The sequence below is a fragment of the Lissotriton vulgaris genome, chromosome 3_1 (assembly GCF_964263255.1).
Source record: "Lissotriton vulgaris chromosome 3_1, aLisVul1.2, whole genome shotgun sequence".
NCBI classification, from domain to species: domain Eukaryota; kingdom Metazoa; phylum Chordata; class Amphibia; order Caudata; family Salamandridae; genus Lissotriton; species Lissotriton vulgaris.
Genome location: NC_141689.1, coordinates 331,623,641 through 331,647,270, shown reverse-complemented (window position 1 = coordinate 331,647,270; position 23,630 = coordinate 331,623,641). Strand labels below are relative to the sequence as shown.

The 23,630-nt window shown below is 47.3% G+C and overlaps 1 protein-coding gene across 1 annotated transcript in view; it reads left to right on the top strand.

Annotated features, from left to right (window-relative positions):
- The window catches only part of LMBRD2 (LMBR1 domain containing 2), a 420,428-nt gene that overhangs the window by 142,256 nt on the left and 254,542 nt on the right, over positions 1-23,630 (top strand). The window contains exons 6-7 of the mRNA XM_086960534.1: positions 4,420-4,630; positions 6,415-6,489. Of these exons, the coding sequence (XP_086816660.1) occupies positions 4,420-4,630; positions 6,415-6,489 (286 nt within the window). The remainder of the gene's footprint in view (positions 1-4,419; positions 4,631-6,414; positions 6,490-23,630) is intronic.

Below are 23,630 nucleotides of genomic sequence, written 5' to 3'. Positions count from 1 at the left end.
TTTATGCTGTGCGGGCAGCTAATATACCTTGGATAGCATGGAGGAAATTACCACCAAGACCATTTTGATTTATCACTTTGTACAGAGAGGGCCAACTAACTCTATCAAAGGACTTGGCGACATCAACCATAATGACAGATACAATGGACCCCGTCACAGGGGCTACATCTATCACACACACCAGGTCTTAAGTCAGATCATAGAGCTGTCTCCCCTTCATGAAGCCCTTCCGGTTTGTGCCTATTGCATCTCCTAGGACCTTATCCAATCGTTTAGCAAGGACTTGTGAGTAAATTTTGTGTTCTGCATTTAGCAGATAAATTGGCCTGTAATATTCCAATTTATTCGGGTCCTTATCTGGTTTGAGTATTAAAGTAATCACTGCTTCATTCCATGTGAGGGGGAGGGGTGCTTGCTGTGTGTGTATAGTGTTAAGCATCCCTACCAAGAAGGGAGTGATTTCCTCTTTCAGGGTTTTGTATATCTCATTGGGTAGGCTAACTGGGTCCAGACCTTTCCCCTTTTTTAGATTGTTGATGATACTATTTATTTCCGCAGTAGAGATCTCTTGATTGAGAGCAGTCTGCTGAATGATATTTAGGCCGGGGAGTTTGTCCTGTTTTAGCCAATCTTTTATCTCCAGTTGTGTCCCTTCCATATTGACGGTATAGAACTCCTGAAAGAAACTCCTGAAAGAAACTCACAAAAGCTTCCTGATTGCTCTCTCTTCCATACACTTACTTCCTGTTTTGTTATTTATTACTTCCTTTATGTCATTTCTAATCCGATCTGGTCTTGCTTTCCATGCTAGCATCTTCCTGCATCCTTCCCCATATTTGTGATTCGCCAGCCTACTAGCTTCCCACCTCTGTTTCACTAGTCCCTCTAGATAATCTGATAAATCCCCTTTGCTTCGGTCAATTTGTTTTGTAGCTCCTCTTTTGTCGAAGATTGGACAGATGCACTCTCTGCTAGTTTCCCTGGATTTCGTCAGTGTCCTGTTCATATTCCCTTACTTTGTTCTTCCCCACCTTATTCTTATATGGAGCTCTACTAATTAATTTCACACGGAGATACGCTTTATAACATCCCCATACAATGTGTGGTGGAGCAGAGTGTGATTTTTGTTTAAAAAAGAAGACAGTTTCCTCTTTTAGAGATCTTAATACTTCTGCATCCCCTAATAAGGTTATATCTAAAGTCCACCTTGTCTGTACTAGCGGGGCCTTGACCAGAATCTCCAATTTAAACGCCCCATGGTCAGATAAGTGTGACGGTTGATGAGTTACTGTGAAAATGTTATTGTTTAGGTTCTGGTGAGTCAAGAAAAAGTCAATTTTGGATGAGTGGACCAACTTTTTATTCTGCAAGGTATACCCTCTCTCCTGTCCTGCTTTCACTCTCCAAATATCCACCAGAGCTAGATTTTTTTTATCCGATGGTGAACAAAATCCCTAATTTTGGGGGAGTTTACTTCTTCCTGGGGGTAGATTTATTGAAAACTGGATTCAGCAAAGTATTCAAATCCCCTCCTAAAATGATGTGGTATTTTGTAATGAGAAGCTGTTCATATCATTCCATAAGTGGGGTGGGATCAGCAATATTTGGGCCATAATAGGCCACAAAAGCGTAACCTATGTTACAGATCTTCACATAGCTTATTGCCCATCCCACCCCTACTATCAGTCATGGAACCCTCTAGCCTAGCTTGAGACGATTTTTTGTATAAGACTGCCACTTTCTTCACATTACAGTACTAATTTGAACACACAAGTTGAGAAATCCATCTATTCCTCTTTAAGACTTCCTGCCATTCTTCGGGACACAAATGTGTCTCCTGTAATAGGATAACGTCACTGTCCGATAGTCTGAGAAACTCCAGAATCTTTCTTGTTCTAGAATTTACCCTTAGGCTATTGACATTCCAAGAAGTTATTTTTAGACTACTAGCCATCCCTACCCTTTCCTTTGAGGCGATAATCTTCAGCCCTCCCTCTCCATGACAGTGCTCGTTCCCTTTGTATCAATGAGGACCATATATTTTTTTCCCCACCCTGTGCTCAAACTATAAAATGTAATAATGTCTGTGTCTCATCCTCCCCCTCCCACCCTAGGGAACCCTCCCTACATCCTGTCTGGGTATTCCCACATACCCTATTTGAACTCCGTACCTCCGCACTATAGAATAATTTAGAGCTATTAGGAAACTTTGTGACTTAATCCGAACAATCAAGTTTTCTACCTTGGATACCTCTCCCATGTTATTCATTCTGTTGTTCCACATTATTCTAAGGGTCGCCGGAAATTTCAGTTGTGCCGTTGCCCATAAAGCCTTCCAATCCTGGATATACCTTCCTAATTCCCATTGATGAGTTTGAGTAACCTTGGTGATGTCTGATCTAATCTTGAAGGACCAATCCTGTCTTTTAAACTGTTTGCCTCTAAGAGCAGCTGAGAGGATTAGCTCCTTGATTGTATAAGTGCGGAAATTTATCAGAATTTTCCTAGGCTTTCGTTTGTCTAGGGATTTCCTAAAAGGATCACAGTGTACCCTCTGGATGTCGTTTTCTAGGTCAAATTTTACTGCTTCGGTACTCTTGATCTTAAATTAGGATCTTAGTGAAAGGGTGATTTTGACCCTCTCTCCCGAACTGCTGGTAAATGGTACCATAGGCTTGGTACCCCTTTTGGCGGTCTTCCGAGAGTATACTTGTGTGGGTATTTGGGATCGTGCTCCTCCCAAACTGTTGTTATGGTGCATTAATTCTGGGTCACTCTATTTTCCTGTGATTCTCCCCCCACCAACTTTGCATTTCTCAGAGTATACCTATTTTTTCCTACACTGTTGGAGGAGACAAGAGTGGAGGAATCAGGTAAGAGCCCCTCTGTGACTGCTAACATCTCCCCTTTACTAGATGACTAAGGTGCCTGCTCGGTTACCTTTTTAGAAACGGAGGACTTTAATTTCCTGGTAGTGCGAGGATTCAGAGCTTCTGTTGGGGGTCATAGGTAAAGTAACTGACCTACCTTTTGCCACTTCTGTTTTCTGGGCGCCTGGCAGGGGATTCACTGCTGGTGGACAGGTGCTGACTCTTCCCCCTATGCCCTGGAAGCAAATCCGAGCTACCACGCATCCGTCGTGTCGGAGCTCTGAGGCAGTGTGGAGGTCCTGCAAGGCCATTTCTGGAGCTTGTTCTTCCCCCGCAGCACTGCCGGGGGGGCTTAGGTGAAGAAACTGTGCAAATTGTAGCTGCAGTTCCAATGGCTGTGTGGTGTCGGGCGGATCGTCGGAAGGCGAGGAGGACCGTGTCTACATATAAGGTAAGTAAGCCTCAGCACGATGAAGGCACTGGAGCTCGCAGCCAGCGTGTTAGCGGGCGCCATGTTCCCCTGCCTAGCGGGGTGCAGCTCAGTCTTGTTTAAAAATAACATATTTCAATATACGGATATCACTGCTATTTATGATGTGTTCTGTAGTCTATGGTTCTCTTAGGACTAATGGCTTACTTCAAGGCACCTCTAACCATCTTCTTCAAGCGGAATTGGTCTTACTCTGCCATGCACTGCTCACAGTTTTTGGCATTGCTGTCTTATCTCTCGGCACGTAACTGCTCTCCAATTATTTGAAGCTTTCGTGTTCTGAGGAGGGGGTAGGGACTCATCCTTTTCAATGGCTACCTTTGCCAACCTACAAAGTGGCATCTCATGGTGTCTAGGTGGGAAGAGTCCCGCTACTAGGGGCGGGGCTCAAACAGTCTTAATCAGCACCCTGTAATGCCAGATTCATTTAGGATAAGTTTTATTGAGCTACTATGTCCCCACGCTTACAGGCTAGCTCAGAGCCAAAGGGAGGCCTGTTTATAATTCACCAGATTCATTACCCTCACAGCCTCTGCCATTATTCCTGACAGATGTTTTCTTCCTGCACTTTTTCCTCCACCTCGTCGTCCCTGGGCAGCAGTCTCTGTAAATGTAGGTAGGAGGGTGGGAACACAAGGACTCTGCCAGACTTTGTACCATTAGCTATGGTGTTGACAGCACAGGCGATGTTTATTTTGTTCTTTTTGTAAGAGTCCGTAAAGTTCTTTGAATTGTATCAGGAAACATCTGGGCTACATTTATTTTTATTTTCAGTATTGCACTAAAAACCTTTTTTGAGGAAGTAGTGAAGAGTGACTTCACTCCCTCCCTCAATCTTTGGTTTATTGAAAAGAAATATGTTTCTTTATGATAAAAATTTTGGGAGTGTATGTGTGTTTTACTAGCCTCCAGAAGTACAGGGCGATTCTACTTGCCTTTTACCTTCGATTTACAAAATGTTTGCAATGTATCTTTAGTTGTTCTGGACACAACCTAATATTAGATAGTCGTGTTTTTGTTAGGTTTACTGAAAAAAGTGAAAACATTTGTGTGCATTAGGTACCAGCTTCGGACTATTGCCATTGCTGCTGCCAATACTTGGGGTCTTTTCTTGCTTGTGTTGCTGTTGGGATATGGCTTGGTGGAAATCCCTCGATCATATTGGTACGGAGCCAGAAGAGGGTACCTCCTGATGAAGACTTATTTCAAGGCTGCCAAATTAATGACTGAGAAAGCAGATGCAGAAGAGACCTTAGAAGATGTTATGGAGGTGAGAGTGGCTGCGTTTTTGTAATATTGTGACCAATTGTAAATCCATAACTCAGTGAAAAATCTTTTTTCCAGCATTAAACACTGTGCTATTCGATGCAGGATGTATTAAGCTTAACCACCTACTTATTTTCTTGCAGTCCTATGCATTTTGACGCTGATCTCACTTTCCAGTTACCAGTGTTGCATGTTATCTAGCAGCTAATAGAAGTAATGAAATATGTGAAGTAACAAAGGCTTCTATTTGTGTCATATAATTAACTATATAATACTATGTCATTATAATCTCTGCCAAATATGTACTCGTTCCTGCCAAGCTGTATCTAAACCTGATTTTCAAGTTCGCCTGCTTACACGCATAAAATATGCTTTCAGTAGGAAGGGGGGTGAGGGGGGACGGGTGTTAGATAAATGCTTGCTTCTAGGTGACCAGGAGTATGGTAAAAATCTTTTTGACATCCCCAATTAAAAATCATTTTTTCCTGCACAACTTTTTTGGGTGAAACTGGGATGTTTTACTTTTACAACGTGTACTTTTTGGTAGTAAATCATTCAAAGCCTCAGAAGTATTGCCTTGATTGAGTCAGGACTCCTGAAAGTTCTCATTATTAGGGGATTAGTAATCCTGATCCAGCCTGTAACTGTAGGTATTTATTTATTTATTTTGAATTTTGTAGAGCGCGCAGCTACCTCCGACGGAGGTGTCCCGGCGCTGAAGACATAGTATCAGGAGGGTCGGGGGGAAGTATGTATCAGTTGCATTGAGGTTATACCAAAAAGTTGTATTGTTGATGTGTTCCACCCCAGATATTTCTGATGCCAGCGACTGGAAATGGAGTATCTGCGATGAATGTATTTACACAAATGACCTTGCATATTCCCATTTCTCAGGTTTTTACCTAGATCCACTCATAAAGAGACTTCCTCTCTGTAAGTAGCCAAACTCCCAGTTTACCAAAAGCTCTCTGTGCGCTGTGGAATATGTGTTGACACAGCCATTAGTGGTGTCCTATCTGCCACAAGGCTGACGTCTTTATTGCAGTGGGAAGTCTGCCCTATTTGGGGCAATGCCCATTTTCCCTATCTGGGTCTGCCAAGCAAGGTATTGGGGACCCACAAAATTAACATGCACAAGGAGAAAATAGTCTCTGTGGCAGGGTTTTTGTTTGTTTTCTATTTCAGACACAAATGGGTTTGTTTGTAAAAAAACAAAAGAAGTGTAGAGTGGGTGGCAACAACATGCTTCCCTGTTAAGTCTTTTTGTTGAGAAAAAGACTTCGCTGGCCTCTACGGAAGCAGTTTAGTGAAAAAAGTTCCCTGCCTCATAGAAAGTATCCGTCAGTAGCCAGAAATCCTCCTGCCCCTGGTTTAAGTGAACCTCATAGTCTCTGAAAGTATCTACAGGTGACTCACTGTAAAATATAGCTGAGCCCATGTCATATCCCTTCTGAGAACTTTGCAGGTTATTTTGTCCTTGTGATATCTTATTAGCCTCTTCCACCCGGGGGTGTTCAAAAGTGATCTCCATGAAATTAAAAAAGTTTTTTAATGGTAGTTTTATGAACCTTAGTTGCACAGTAGCGGAGAGTCCAGTTCACTGGAGTAGTTTTAATTTTGTGACTAGTGAGATTGCAACAGTTGATATTTGCATTGGAATATATTCATTGCATTTATTTAGCGCTTACTACCCCTGAAAAGGCGTCGAAAATTTGAACAACCTCTCAATGTGAAAAGAACTCTCATTTAAGTACTTTCATTTAACAGTCTTACATGTTTGTTTCGCAGGAAGTTCGTAAAGTGAATGAAAGCATCAAGTACAATCACCCTTTGAGAAAATGCATTGATACAATATTGAAAAAGGTAAGTGAACTCTAATTTGGGCATATTCTTTCTGTTAATTGAGGCACTACAGCTGTTATCATTGGATCTTGGGTTCCTACAGAATAATTTTTTCCCACACATAAAACATCCTGACAAGTGAGTTTTACCATTATTTTTTACAAAATAGTACTAATTATATATTGCTTTTAGCATGAATATTTTAAAAGAAAATGAAATCTGTCAAAGGCGGGATCCAGACAAAACTAATTTCTTTGATTGAGAAATCCACCAATTAGATCTCTTGCCTGAAAAAAATAACTGAAATATAATATACATTACAACTTTGACAGCATATATAAAATGACAAAATTAAACAAAATATGCAAATGCAGTTTTATCACAGAAACGTTTCTTCTGAAGAGTGATGGATAGAGGAAGAAATAGCTGAAAGATTTGTTCAGCATACGTTTATAAAAGAATTTGAACCAAAGAGCTAGCTAAATGTGTAGAGGACTAGATATCCACCACAATGGCAAAATTAAACTTTTATCTTCATGTTAACAACATTATCACCATGGGAAGGACTGTGGAAACAGATATCCTGACAATTGCTTGCATTATCCTATTAGCCAGGACTGTTATAGATTCAGATTTTGTATATTGTCTTCCATTTGGATATTGGGTCTAGTGCCCTTGCCATGTAGAAACTCGGATACAAATATCACAACAAAAAAACAGAAACAGTATCTAAAGATTAATCAACTAAACTATATTTCAGAAAGTGATTAAGAAAGCATGTCACATGAGAATGATTTATATATTTTTAGTTTTGGAATTTCGTCTATGCTAGAAACTTCATAAAATTTCTGTCCCAGTTGCAAAACTACAAGTTTGTGACTATTTTTAAGTCGAGCCTGAGTTAGTGCGCATGCGCTGCTCTGCGAGACTGCTTTAGTAGAGTATGGAAGAGAAGCCCTGCCCACTCTCCACTCAAATTTTTAATTGACTTGTGTCTTTTTCTTCTTCGTAAATGCTGGCCTCTGATTCCTTAATAGGCTTGTTAGTCCCTCCTTAGTACTGCTTTGTCTTCATTTGTAACCTCCCATGGCTACTGGCCCGTTTACTTCGGTTGCTACACGGTACGTGTTATTTAGTCTTGTAAGTACTATTTTCTTTATTGAGTTTCTCCCACTTCAGTCACAATTATGTGCTTTGCTTACATTCAGCGCGTGTGTGCTCTTTCACTTTCCAAGTAGCTGGGACAAATGTAACCGTCTATTTGCAATGCCATAGATCTCGCATTTAAATACGAGATCTATTCAATTGCAATTTATTTTTGGTTTACTTAAAATTATAATTCTTATCTTTTATCTCCCGGTGCCCTCTCTCCCCACCCCTCATTCCTCCCACAACAGTACTAGCACACCCCCACCACCCCAAGATCGCTTTGATCGCTGCTTTTATGTTTTCAATTATAGTTGTAAACTTATGTTAGCTGAAATCATTTCTTTTTTTGTAACATTTGTGCATTTATATAGCACGGGAAGAGCGGATAATAATGAAAAATTTTTTTTTACGTATATTTACAAAATATTGAGCCGACACCGAGGCTTGAACACCATTCCCAGCCCCCAAGTCGGTAGCTTGCAGGGAGGTTACAGTGAAAAAGAGTTCACTCCCAAAATGATTGGTATGGAAATGCCCACGACAGCCACGCAGACTTCAGTCACAGGGCTGCTATTATCTACCGGCCCCGGCATGGTGATCAAGCCGGCTGGGCCTGGGCTGGGGCACTGCCGTTTGGCTTAATGTGTAACCGCTTCGGAGACAGGCATTGGCCACAGATTAAGAGCCAGCGACCTGGAACAAAGGTGACTTTTTTTTCTTCTTTTCAGCAAAAATGGTGACTGTTGTCTCGTTTGCTGACTGAAGCAGTTCTTAACACCTGATTCTATCTTAATGCTGAACACACAGCCTGGGAAGTAGAGGCGGACGTTTATTTAAGGAAATGTTGAGATTCTGTAACAGGGTGCCTCTGATGTTCTAGCACGGATGGTTCTGAGTCAGTCACACGTTTAATGGGGGAGTGGCCGGCAGGTTAATTAGTCATTTTCATTTCATTTCATAAAGCTTTATTTGGAACAAGAAACAGGTCCATAAAAGCACAACATACAAGAATACAGTTAAAAAGCGGTGGCCATATTAGCGCAAACTATACAGATAAGTTAATACTGGTTAAAACTGCATACTTTTGCTGGCATTAATTGATTTTAAAAGGAAGGTAGCTGTGTAAAAACACACATTAGTCATTTTGTGGCGTGGTGCCTCTGACAGGTTGGTATGGCTGGAGCTCGGTCAGTCACATATTGGTAGACTAGTCTAGAGGGAAAATTGGAGAGTTTGCTAAAGTTCGATGCAGAAGAAATGCTGGTTGGGCTGGGTTCGAGTCAGCCACCCACCAGGTAGACCCGTAGGCATGTGTCACTGAAAGGCTGACAGACCTGTGTCAGAGCTGCCCTAGCTCTGGTGCGGGTTGCACAATCTCTAGATTTTCCTCCGGATCAGTCTGTCTTTGCTGTGGAGGGTCTAATACCAGTTACCAGGAACCGGATAGCACGCTGTTTTCCTTCTTCAGCCTAGGCAAGGCGGCTGTCTAAAAGTCTTCACCTCCTATTTGTATTCAGATCCATGGTCTTTGAAGTTTATTAGCAAATTTAGGAACCGACTGCTAGGGTTTTGGACCCAGTTGCAATGTAGGTGTACAGGCACTGCTGAAACTTTCTTCTGATCTGTATCATGGTGCCAGAAATAACTATAGTATTAGAAGAAAACGTCCAGCAGTTCTTTATCTGGTTTCATTTTTTTATCTCACGCTTTCATTAAAAGCAAACTTAGCCATTTAATAATTAGAAAGGATGAGCCATATATATGTTGAGCATTCTCAGAAACATTGACTTCCTTTTTAAATTGAAATACCCATCCTGATGCAATAATGATAGATGTGTCTTCCCATTCCTTTATCATGCATTGCAAAACACTTGGTGGCACTGTTCGATGTCATTGGGTGTACTGGGTACTACTGCATTATTTTGCATCTTGACATGTTGAAAATGGGGTCAGGTCAAATAAAAAAATCATGACTTGTATTCTTTGTGTTACTACAGTACCTTTATGAGATGTTTGGTTCAGGAGAGAGACTGAGATGGCGACAGGAACACCCCCAGATATTTGAGCCATTAAGATCCACCGTCATCTCGAGTGACCAACCGCCCAGCCGATCACCTCCACGCAGGGGCCACAAATTTCGCTCCGATTCATGTAGAGTCCCGAAGTTTTACCAAATATTTGCATGATTCTGAGCAGGCGCCGGCCAGTTCTATTGGGTTGCTTGAGGAAAAACATGTCATCCGCATAGAGCGCTATGCAGTCCGAAACGTCATGCTACCATTGAAAGCCATAAATCTGGGCATCCATCCTCACCCACGCCGCCAAGGGCTCCATGGCCAGCGTAAATAGATATGAGGAAAGGGGATATTCCTGACGGGTTCCCCACCCAGTGATAAAGCTTCCCGAAGTGAAGCCTGCCACACGGACTGATCCTGTGATATCTGTATATAATAGGCATATTAAAGTTAGGAGATGAGGCGGCTGAGCAAAGCAAAGGCCGTATCAATATATGTGAGGAGGAGTGCAGCCGGCCCCTCAAATCGGTCTACGATGAATATTATGTTGTGTGGCGCAACGGGGCATAAAGCCGGCCTCGTCGGATTGGATCATTAATATGTGGAACTAAGCGAGTTGCAATTGCTTTAGCCAGGAGTTTAGTTTCGACGTTTAAAAGAGAAATCGGGCGATATGACAAGCATTGTTCTGGCTCCCTCCACGTGTTGCCAGTCCGGTGGAATACAGTCGTCCTCCACCGTGACATTGAGAGCCGTGAGCTATGGTTCCATCAAGGAAGAGGTGTGGCGCCGCAACTAGGGCGACTGACTCCGGAATCTGCGGATCACGTTTCGATCCCTGGCACCGGCGGCAGATTAGCCCAGCACCATGTGACTCTGGGCAATAGCTTACTTAATCTTCCCGACGGCCCCCAGCGCCTAGACACCCTTACGGGTGATTGTGCGCTTTACAAATGTGGATTATTATTATCAATTGAGACAGATTTTTTTGGAAGAACTCGCAAGGTAAGACATTTGGGCCGGGGGGCTTGCCCGAGCGCATATCCATTAATGCTTTTTGTAACTCCTCTGTGGGGTGTCGAGGGCCTCCTGTACAGTGTCGGAGAGAGCCTGCGGGGGGTGGTCTTGGATGAACTTGTGAATGGTATCTTCGGGCCGGGCCTCCCGGGGGGCATATAGATCTCTAAAATGCCGGCGAAGCTAGCCGCAATCTACATGGATCCGTGAGTTTGGGCCACGTATACCTGGGAGGGTCTGTTGGTGGGGTGTCTGTTGGCATAAATGTTGTAGTAGGGGGCCAAATTTGTCGACCCACTGGTAAATATTGCTACGGGTAGCTAGCCAACAGAGTCACGCTTCATCCAGGAGCTCACTGGCGTATTTTTGCTGTGTATTGAGCAGCGGTCTGCGCGCAATGCCCCCATCTTCCGCTTTGCTTCTATGCTCTAAGTCAATCAGCTGGGCTTCAGTCTGCAGGAGGTTCTCCCGGTGCTGTAGATGCCTCGCAGAGCAAGAGCAATGTCTACCCCGGTTTCATGGCTTCCCATAGAATTGTCAGGGATTCAACCTTGCCTGTGTTACATGAATAATAGTCATGATGCATGTGTGGATATGTAGCCTATATTGCTCATCTTGCAGCAGCCATGGCGAGAGCTTCCACCGGAATGGGGAGCGCCTAGGGTCTAAAGACAATTGTAAAGATACTGGTGAGTGATCAGACAAGCCCTGGGTTAGGATCTTGGCAGACTTTAGTCTGTCTGTGTGGGTTGTGGTTATAAATATGTAGTCTGTGCGGAAAAAGGACTTGTGTTCCTCATAAAAGTATGTGTATTTGTGTCCCATGGGGTGCAGCACCCTACAGAAGTCCACCCAACCCATCCCCTGAATCAGAGGCAGCAGTCTGGATTCTCGGACCACAGTCGGACGTCCCGTACTGCGCCATCTGTCTTTAGCTGAGCAAATTACATAATTCCAGTCTTCACCCACAATTGTGAGTCCAAGTGGGATCTCGGTCCAGAGCGTTGTTAGACGCTCCACTAGGTCCCTCGCAAGAGTGGGGGAGCATATACACTTCCCTAAACAAGGGGTTCCCCTTACAGTGTGCCAGAAATTAATATGAATCTGCCCTGTGAGTCAGGCCACGTCCTGCAGTGGACAAATGGAACACTGCGGTGGATTAGGATCGCTACGCCTCAGGAACCCCTAGTGAACCCAGAATGAAAGGTTTGCACAAATCCGAATCGTGCCAGGCACGGTGTCTTAGTGTCCAGTGGGTGGGTTTCCAGCAGGAGCAGGACTGCCGCTCTGTAATTCTTGGCCTGTTGGAGTACGGCACCTCGCTTAACTTTATCAATGAGGCCACGGATGTTCCAACTAAAAGATCCACAGTTCACAACTTTCGATCTCATCAAATTAAATGTCATGTCTGGCATTGGGGCATATAAAGGAATGTACCTATCTGGGTGGCTTGATCATCATCATCATCATCATCAAGCTTTATTCGGTTTGGTTTCAACCATAAAAGCATACAATGTGAAAAAAACATGTACAGTCATATAATAACAAACAACACACATTTAAAAAAAGGGTCAACAAAGATCTCATTAGATTAAGTAAATAAAATTAACTGATCCAGTTAGTAAAAATATCGAAGAATTTACATTTAATGCACCCGCCTAATATTGACACTTGTTATATAAGATGGAAAGGTTAGATTGAGGTACGTTGCTAAACTTAAATAATCTATGAGGAAAAAGGTTAAAAGAGGGGAAACTGTACTCGTTTAGTGGCCAGGAACTGTGGGCCAGCTTTGGGTTGTGAATGGCAGACTGATCCCGATAGGTGTTGTACGATTCACTTGGATAAAAGTCATGCAGGTCCCAAGTTGTTATAGGGCCATCACTTTCTTGGGGCAGCCACGACTGTAGATAGGGGACAACATGTCTGCTCCTAAATCTGATTAGAATCAGATCCCCACAGATATCTTTCCGATGGGGACCCAACCAGCCCACTCTCCTCACGCTAACTATTCTGCCATCGAGGTTATGGGGTAGGGGTCTGTTTTTCGTTAACCAGAACTTAACTTTATTTACCAGATCACTGGTTCTCTCGATTTTACCAGGTTTCAGAGGAAGAGCCCCCGACAGGATGGACACGAATGGAGCGGCCTCTGGGGGAAGATTGATATGAGGGGTCATAATACTTTTCAATTTTGGTTCAATAATGCGTTCTGAGGAAGGTGTGGGTAGTGATTTAGGGACGGGTGGGCACACAGTAGTGGAAACTGATACTTGTGTTGTGGAAACTGTGTTTTGCACAGATTGTTTAGGCAAATTAGGTTGACCGGCCTGGGGTAAACACTTAGATGATGCTGTGTATGGCTGATTGTGTTTAACAGTTTCCTCAATCCCCGTTAGTCTTTCCCCCAAGCTGTTAATTTTGTCGATCAGGGGATGAATGATAGTTTTTATCAACTGTTCCATCATGGTCAGTAAGGCCAATTGGGGAGAGGATACTGGGTCATCTATTTTTTTGCCCATCTCCTGGATTAGCAGAGCCATGTTAGCAGGCGGGTTTGATTCTGTTAACTCATGCTGCAATGTTGGAGAATTGGATTGGGACCCTCTTTCTCCAACCCCATCGAGTGACCTTTTTCCAGATATGGCGTTGAGGGGAGTTGTTTGGTTAGCTTTTAATTTTACAAAAGTTGGTTGGGGCCCCTGTGTACTATCGTTAAGAACCAGCGAACTGGCGTTGGAAACTAGGTAGGGCGATGTAACAAGGGAGTACTTGTTGTTACACAAACTGTTTAGGTCGTCTAGCCATGGGGGATTGAATGCTGTACTGGGCGTTTTCGTAGGAGCATCCATGCTGGGTATGTTTAAAGTGTAAGAAAACAAGACAAACAGCTATGACTAGGGGAATACTTTGAGTATCCGCTCCCTTGCAGGAAGGGGAAACAGTCACAATCCAAAGTGAATAGTCAGTGGAGTTGGCAGTAAATGGCAATACCTCTTCTTGGAAGACCAGGTGGGATAGCCCGTCCCGGCCTCCTCTGGCCTCTCGCCCGGCGCTGCCCGCGCGCTCCCGCGTAGTGGGGGGCAGTCCTTCCTTATCAGCGCCTCCGGGCGCACACTGATTGGCTGCTTGCGGCGTCCAGCCGCTAGGGATCTTGGGGGATGTAGTTCCCTCTCCTGCCGGCCGCGCTGCGATGTCCTGGCAGCAGCGGCAATGGCGGGAATGGCGGGGCTGGAAGATCGCTCGGACCCAGGAGCTCAGGAGACAAGGTAATGGGCAGCTGTGTGTCCGGTGATAACACCTCCCGCTTCTGCAAAAACCTCCCGCTGCAATGAGGGCAGTCCTTCCTTATCAGCGCCTCCGGGCGCACACTGATTGGCTGCTTGCGGCGTCCAGCCGCTAGGGATCTTGGGGGATGTAGTTCCCTCTCCTGCCGGCCGCGCTGCGATGTCCTGGCAGCAGCGGCAATGGCGGGAATGGCGGGGCTGGAAGATCGCTCGGACCCAGGAGCTCAGGAGACAAGGTAATGGGCAGCTGTGTGTCCGGTGATAACACCTCCCGCTTCTGCAAAAACCTCCCGCTGCAATGAGGGCAGTCCTTCCTTATCAGCGCCTCCGGGCGCACACTGATTGGCTGCTTGCGGCGTCCAGCCGCTAGGGATCTTGGGGGATGTAGTTCCCTCTCCTGCCGGCCGCGCTGCGATGTCCTGGCAGCAGCGGCAATGGCGGGAATGGCGGGGCTGGAAGATCGCTCGGACCCAGGAGCTCAGGAGACAAGGTAATGGGCAGCTGTGTGTCCGGTGATAACACCTCCCACTTCTGCAAAAACCTCCCGCTGCAATGAGGGCAGTCCTTCCTTATCAGCGCCTCCGGGCGCACACTGATTGGCTGCTTGCGGCGTCCAGCCGCTAGGGATCTTGGGGGATGTAGTTCCCTCTCCTGCCGGCCGCGCTGCGATGTCCTGGCAGCAGCGGCAATGGCGGGAATGGCGGGGCTGGAAGATCGCTCGGACCCAGGAGCTCAGGAGACAAGGTAATGGGCAGCTGTGTGTCCGGTGATAACACCTCCCGCTTCTGCAAAAACCTCCCGCTGCAATGAGGGCAGTCCTTCCTTATCAGCGCCTCCGGGCGCACACTGATTGGCTGCTTGCGGCGTCCAGCCGCTAGGGATCTTGGGGGATGTAGTTCCCTCTCCTGCCGGCCGCGCTGCGATGTCCTGGCAGCAGCGGCAATGGCGGGAATGGCGGGGCTGGAAGATCGCTCGGACCCAGGAGCTCAGGAGGCAAGGTAATGGGCAGCTGTGTGTCCGGTGATAACACCTCCCACTTCTGCAAAAACCTGCACAAATCCGAATCGTGCCAGGCACGGTGTCTTAGTGTCCAGTGGGTGGGTTTCCAGCAGGAGCAGGACTGCCGCTCTGTAATTCTTGGCCTGTTGGAGTACGGCACCTCGCTTAACTTTATCAATGAGGCCACGGATGTTCCAACTAAAAGATCCGCAGTTCACAACTTTCGATCTCATCAAATTAAATGTCATGTCTGGCATTGGGGCATATAAAGGAATGTACCTATCTGGGTGGCTTGATCATCCCGGAGACCAACTGACCCCCTTCCCAATACCGCATAAACACTGAAGTATCTATCATGGCATAATGTGTCCTCGACTCCCAACGAGGAGTAGAAACAACAGTTAGCCAATGGATCTCCAATAAGAGTCCCCTGCACAAAGTAAAATCTGTTGGCAGAGGAACATATGTATAGTTGTAGCCCAATTGTTCTTGTCATCCAAATTGTACTACGTTTTATGCATTTCTCTGCGGGGCATCGGTTACGATACTGCTGGTTCCGGCTGTTCATCTGTCTGTCGCCTAGGGTACTTGCAGGTGTTAGATCTTTTATCAGGGCGAGATCGGTGACCATGCTTGCCCACAGCTCTAGGGGATCCATGCCAAGGCCACCCAGATGAGGAGTCTGATTCGAATCTGGGAGGCGTATGAGGCTTAAGTTTCAGGACTTCATCCATCCAGCGGGACACCTCCTCCGGTGTCTCAAAGAAGTGTGTCTGTGACTGGTAGGCCACTCTCAAGCGAGCCGGTAACAGTAAGGAATACTGGATCTTATGGCCACGAAGGCGAGCCTTAGCCTCCACAAATGATTGTCTGCGCTGCTGTAATAGCTTAGTATAGTCCATAAAAATCATAATATGTTGAGACTCAATCTGGCTTGCTGCAAAATCACATCTCTGTCTTTGTAATTGAGAAGACGCGCTATTATTGGTCTAGGACGGGCTTCCGGAGGGTGCTTCTGCAGCAGTGCCCGATGTGCACTCTCGATTATAAAACAGGGGAGACCTTGCCAGGTGGGAGCGTCTCTGTGAGCCACTTGACAAGGCATTCTTTCACCCTGCTGCCCTCAGGGAAGCCAACAAAGCGGAGATTGTTCCTGCAGACACGCCCCTCCTCGTCTTCCACTCGTGTCGCTAGGCCCTTCGTAAGTGTCTTTAAGGTGGATACTTTTTTCTGGAGTGTACTAACTGTGTCCTCCACCGTTGAGATCCAGGATTCTGATTCAGTGATGCTTTGCACAGCGTTTTGGAGATCCTGTCGAAGCAGCATGACATCGGAGCCCACGGCGCCAATTCTGGCCTCGAGCTTCTCTTGGGACTGCGTGATTGCTGCCAGCAGTGATACATTATTCGGCATGTCAGCCTCCTGGTGTTGCAAGACCTGAGCCACTGCCCCAGTATATTTATCCATTGTGCTTTGCTTGGATGACGCGCCAGGCGGCTAATCTTTGGCCATTTTGTGCGGGTGGGGGAATGAGAAGTTGTCTGGATGTAATGCACCAATATCACGCGGCGGGCCCAGATGGCCTGGGCAGCCCATGTCCACTGTAGCGCCCGCACGCTGCGGCCCGATCTAGTCACTGAGACGGAAGCCAGTTGTCGTTGGCCTCACACTCCCAGCTGGCGCGCCAATCTGCCTCACCTCTTGGGGTGCAGCCGCCCCACCAGCTCAACGCCGGCTGGTGTCCGGATATGCCAGGTACGTGTTTCTTCCTTTGGCGTGATGCACCATGCCAGGGGCCGCACACTATGGAGCTGGGTTACAGCTGCCAGGTTTTGCATGCACCGGGACCCTCAAAGTGTTGCAGAAGGGTGTCCGGGACTCTGCCCAGCCACTAAATTGCATGGGGTATGGGGATGACGAAAGATTAATGGAGGATGTTTCAAGGTTATGGGAGCCTCGCTAAGACGCGTCCGCCATGTTGAACCACCAAGCCACGACCCCATTGTTTTTTTAGCTTAGATGCCATAAACCATCATAGTGACCATGGAACTACAGTATATAATAATAAATAAAACAAATTAGGTTGAATGTAAAATATTTTGGCTTTTTTTTCTTCTTTTAAAATATTGAAACCATGCGTCTCCTTTGGAGAGCCATAATTTATCCTAAAGACACTACACCCACTACCCCAAAGTTGTTCGTAAAATGTTATGTGTTGAATGGCTAAAAACATATAAGCAGTGGTTAATTTGGAAAAATAAGTACCAGGGCTCTTGTTAGGAAGCAGCTTCACCCAGCCCATTTCTCCACAGAACCAACAAACCGTACAAGTAGGGAAAGAATGTTGCATAATGGCCAGAGCTGCTGACCTCCGCTCTAGCAAACCAAGTTTGAGTCTTGACGTCAGCTCAACATACTGTGATTCTGGGCAAGTCACTTAATCGACCTCTGCCTACCGAAAATGAATGTCACCTTAACTGGTGCTCAAACGCCGGTGTTAATGATTAAGTGCCAGTGCTCAGCATCGGAAACCACAGGCTCAAACTAAGCACTGCTTATATGGTCCAAAAGGCGGAACTGATTGCAGTGCAAATGCTTGTTATTCTTCTGACTACAACAGATAAAGTTATTTGCTTGTTTTGTATTGGTTGTACAGACAGACGCTGATCAGGTGATCGAGTAACAGCGTGAGAGGGGCGTGGATAGGTGAGGCGGCAGGCGGTGTTCGGAGGTTTGCGGCAAGTACCTCTTAGGATCCTGGCCATGGTGGCTACCCCAACCCGTCCCCCACGAGCGGGGTCCCAAACACTGAAAATATGAAAGCTGCGAAGCCGTGAGCAGCTGCAGAGGCGGTAGCGGGCAACGGAGGACAGAGAACAGCAGAAAGTGTTGCGTTTGCACAGTGAGTGCTCAGCCCAACCACACCACACCATAGCCATCCAACCATCTCCCGGGCTCCGCTACTTTGTTTAAAATCACCCTGCACACCGAAAATCACAGAGGGCCTAGCAGACAGTACTCAAGCAGCACTGGCACTCAGAGGAGGGACAAAACGAAATGAAAGAAGCATATTGGGAGGTATTGGAGTATTTGACATATTGACACGAAAACAGGGTCCGGGGCACTCAAATTATGTTAATTCCCAGGCTCTGGCTGAGGTAGAGTGTGCGTGAGCAAGGGGCTGTACCCAGCCTTGTAAGTGAGAGCCCCTGAGCAGGTGGAAATGTCCCACCTAGGTCTGAATGAGGCTTGGGGGCAGCTGATGGGCTCTCGCTTACCTGTGTGAACAGAATTCAGCTTGATCAGGATATTCAGACACAATAGGACACAATAGGACACTATACGAGCGACCCTTGACCCTTCTAGGCAGGGCGCTCCCCGCGCCGCAGAGCACCACCTGTGTGCCGTGCCCCAGCCCAGCTGCCACTGCTGCTGACTAAGTTTGAGCCTCTCCTCCACCCGCAGGCTGCCACCTGTGCCTCATACCTGGTGGCCAGTGGTAGGCCAAAGGCTTGCTCTTGCTCCCTGTATCTTGCTTACTTGTTCTGTCTTATTTTTTAATTCCTCCTCCCTCTCGTGCCATTGCTATGCCCTCTTACCTCGTGTCCCCCGTAAATTGCTGATCTGTGCATGGTTTCATTTTTTGCTGATCTGTGCATTGTTTTATTTTTTCAATCCTCCTCCCTCTCGTGCCATCGTTGTGTCCTCTTGCCTTTTGTGCTCTCTTGCCTCGTTTCCCCCGTAGTTTGCTGATCTGTGTATTGTCTTAAATGTGTTATTCCTCCTCCCTCTCGTGCAATTACTGTGCCTTTGCCTGTTTTTCTTTCCCCTTTTTGCCTTCTGTACCCATCGTCGTTCCTCACTCCCACTTCCCGCTGTCCCATTCTCCCGCTGCTGCGCTCCCTACCTCCCGCCCCCCGCTCTCCCATTCGGTCGCTCCCACCTCCTCCTCCCCTTCTTATGGCGATGCGCGCAGTGGGCACGCCTAAGGCAAGCCAGTCTCGCCCGTCTGTGCCTGGATAGCACAGAGCGCCAAAACCCCAGACCCCCGCGAACGCCACAACACCCATCTCTACTACGATGCCAGCACCCTCCACGCATTCAACGCCGGACGATCAAACGCCTGCTGCCTGGCCACCCCGAAGCGCACCCAAGGACCCTTCTCCTGCCGGAACTGCAGCTTCACTGCATCCGACCCGCCAACCCACCGACCAGGATAGACACCACCTACCTCGCCAACCTTGGACTCAGACAACTCGTCATAACTCCTACCCACTCCGCCGGCCACACGCTTTACCCCATCTTCTCCGCAAGCTCGCACATCTCCTTCAACCACACCTCCGAACTCCACTGGACCAAGCATCACTGCATCCACTTCACCTTCTGGAAACCCACCACTCACCACCGCACCCAAAGGATCCCCCTCCTCTGCTACAACAAAGTCACTGAAGACCAGCTAACTACCACCCTCGCCTGGAGCCCACCCGCCGACCCCACCGACCCTGACTCGTCCGCCCGCAACCTCCGGCAATGGATAGAGAACTGCACCAACACCCTCGCCTCGATCAAGGAACCCTCCGAAAGACACACCAGCAAGAAAGCCAGCTGGTTCACGTAAGACCTCTAGGCCTCCAAGCAAACCTACAGAAAGCTAAAGAAGAAATGGCACCATGAACAGACACCGGACAGCTAGACAGCCTACAAGAACGCCTCCCGCAGACACCATTACCTCATCAGAGCCGCCAAAAGGGCCTCCTTCAAAGACCGCCTAGACAACAACGCACACAACAGCAAAAAGCTCTTCAACAACTACTTTATTCTCTTTTTAAAGAGATTTTAGATTCTGGCATCTTCCCTGAGACATGGAAAAGGATTCTATCATTCCCTTGTTGAAGAAACCTGGTCTGGATCCTGGTGTCCATAGTAATTATCGACCTATAGCCAGGATCCCGTTCCCAGCACAGGTGCTGGAGAAGATCATGAATTACCAGTTTATGTCCTTTGTTGTCCTACAGAACTTGCTGGATCCCACGCAATACGGCTTCCGGGAGGAGCACGGTACGGAGACAGCCTTGGTCATGGCAGCAGAGGAGCTTCGATCATGTTGGATTCAGGTGCGAAGGCCGCCTTGATTCTTTTAGATTTCTCGGCGGCCTTCGACACCGTGAGCCATGACATTCTCGTCTCGAGGATACGTGGGCTGGGAGTCTCAGGTTTGGCATTAAGCTTGCTTAGATCTTATCTCAATAATAGACGCCAGTTTTTTCAGATGGACAATCAATGCTCTAAGCAATTTTTACTTCCTTGTGGGGTTCCGCAGCGCTCCTCTTTGAGCCCTACGCTATTTAATTTATATGTTACTCCTTTAGCAGTTGTCATCAGGCAGTTTGGTTTCTCGTTAGTATCTTATGCTGACAATACTCAGATCGTGGTTTCTATTTCTGGCAATCCAGATGAAACAGCCGTTCGTTTCAATCAATGCATGACATCTGTAGACCACTGGATGAATACAAACTGCTTAAGGTTGAACGGAAGTAAATCGAGGTACATCTTTTGGGGTCAGATCCCTCCATATGGTCTGAGAAATGGTGGCCTCAGTCGATGGGAACTCCTCCTTTTCCAGTAAAAAAGGCAAGAAATTTGGGAGTAATTTTTGATGATGGTCTTACATTTCGATCTCAAGTTAATAAGGCCGCTTCTCAGGTACATTTAACCTTAAAACTGATTCAGAGGGTGAAACCTTATATTCCGCCATCCAATTTAAGACATTGGTAACATCTCTGGCCCTAGCTAGATTGGACTATGGCAATGCCCTGTATTTGGGTCTTCAAAAACAACATCTTGCCAAGCACCAACGGGTTCAAAATCCGCAGCTAGGATGCTGCTGAACATTCCTAAGTTTCAGTCAGTGTCCCAGGACCTTAAACATCTTCACTGGTTGCGGGTGAAAAAAAGAGCTGATTCAAAAAGGCCTTATGTCTGACTTTCAACGCACTTCAGGGGATAGGACCTGAATATTTGAAACAACATATTCTATGGTATCTCCCAAACAGAACACTTCATCTGCCACGAGCAAACTTCTTCAGGTATCAAAAATCAGAAGTAGTTTCTTTTTCCACACTGTCAAACTCTGAAATAGATTGCCGTTGTCCATAAAGAACAGCACAACTCTCCTCTCTTTCAGGAAGGCGATAAAAACCTGGCTTTTTATGCACTGATTCTTTCCTTGGTAGTTTCTCCTCCGCTGTAGCGCCTAGACGCCCTTGGGCATTCGAGCGCGATATAAATGATAAATTAATTCATTCATTCATCGTGAAGGAACTCTCCAACCCCAGCTCCAACACCAAGGACATCCCACCTTCGCAAGACCTGTGCGACTCACTTGCCACCTTCTTCCATCTCAAGATCGCAGACATCCGTGACCGCTTCAATGCCACGACCATCCCGACAACCCTTGAGACCTCTGTCCCCACGGCCATCATCCGCACCGACCCCCTGCTCGACTGAACCAACATAAACCACAATGACACCATCACAATCATGAACACCTTCCATTCCGGATCTCCATCAGACCCATGCCCACACCACATCTTCAACAAAGCCAGCACCACCATCGCACTCCATCTCTGGAAAGCCATCAACATCTCCTTCGAGACAGCAACCTTCCGGGAGAGCTGAAAGCACGCCTATATCAACGCCTTACTCAAAAAACCCAAGCTGACCCCAAGGACCTCAAGAACTTCCGGCCCATCTCCTTGCTCCCGTTTCCGGTGAAGGTCATTGAGTAGACCGTCAACAGACCACTCACCCGACACCTCGAGGAGAACAGCATCCTGGACCCATCTCAGTCCGGGTTCCCCAGCAACCACAGAACCGAAACTGCCCTCATCACTGCCACCGAACTGCCCTCATCCTCCTGGCCCTGTCAGCCACCTTCGACACTGTCTGCCACCGCACCCTACGCACACGCCTCCACGACGCTGGAATCCAAGACAAGGCTCTGGACTGGACCACCTCCTTCCTCTCCGGCAGATTCCAGAGCGTCCGCCTCCCCCCTTTCTGCTCAGAAGCCACTGAGATCATCTGCAGTGTACCCCAGGGCTCATCCCTCAGCCCGACTTTGTTCAACATCTACATGGCACCGCTCGGCCACGTCGCCCGACCGCACAACCTCAACATCATCCCCTACGCCGACGACACCCGGCTGATCCTCTCCCTCACCAAGGGCCCCCTCACTGCCAAAACCAACCTCCACGTAGGAATGAAAGCCGTCGCCGAGTGGATGAAGAACAGCCGACTGAAGCTAAACTCGGACAAGACAGAAGTCCTCATCCTCGGCCCCACTCCCTCACCCTGGGAGGACTCCTAGTGGCCGACCGCACTGGGAACAGCTCCAACACCCACCCACCAACCACGCACGCAACCTAGGGTTCATCCTCGACTTTACATTCTCCATGACAAAGCAGGTCAACGCCGTCTCGTCTTCCTGCTTCAACATCCTCTGCATGCTCCGCAAGATCTACAGGTGGATCTCCACCGAAACAAGAAGAACGGTCACCCAGGCCCTCGTCAGCAGCAGGTTAGACTACTAAACCGCCCTCTACGCAGGAGCCTGGGCCAAACTCCTGAAACGACTTCAATGCATCCAAAACGGTTTGGTATGCCTGATCCTCGACATCCCTTGCCGCAGCCACATCACACCCCACCAGAGAGACCTGCACTGGCTCACCTTCAAGCTTCTCACCCAGGCACACAAGGCACTCCATAACACCTGACCAGCATACCTCAACAGACGACTCAGCTGCCACGCCCCCAACTCCCAGCTCCGCTTCGCCGACCACGCCTTGCCACAGTCCCCCGCATCCGACGAGGACCACCGGCGGCAGATCGTTCTCCCACCTCGCCGCCAAGACGTGGAACACCCTCCCCGTCTTCTTACAGCAGACCCAGGACCTGCTTACCTTCAAAAGACTCCTCAAGACCTGGCTATTCGAGCAATAGCAGCCCCCCCCCCCCCCCCCAGCGCCTTGAGACCCTCAGGGGTAAGTAGTGCGCTTTACAAATGTTCTGATTGATTGATTGATTGATTGATTGATTGAGGACTACATCCCCCCAATTGCCATGTAATGGACCATCAGCTTTTTGTAGGAGGCAGCCCGTATATTGAGCGTATATTGTGAATTCAGATTAAAAGACCACTGGTCAAAGATTATTAAGGACAAAAGCTAACATCATTGGTAGAGAGGGAGCCAGCGTCAGCTTCGACTAAGTATGAGGTTGCACCCGTGAAATTAACGGAGCCAAAAGCTGTTGCAGTTGCAGTGTCACGGTCGACACTTCGCCTCTGCAAGTGGCAATTACGAGACTGGACTTCAACGTGCGCTCTGAGCTGGAAGCTCTCCCATAAAATGTCTGTGTTCAGCGTAATCGGGAACAAGGCAAAAAGAAAGCTGGCCAATCACAGGGCTGGGCCCATGGGAGAGATAGTAAGCGAAAAGAATCAACCCCTGTCCCTACTGGGCCCAGGCAAAAAAGCTGCCCCCAGGTTAGACCCAGGACAAAACAAATCATGAGGCAGACAGGTTGAGCGCTTTAGGTGCCAAGGTAAGCTGGTCGACTATGAGAAGAAACAATACCATCCATAAATACTTTACTAGGACCAGGGCAGCCTCTCCAAATGTATTAAAAGGCAGCA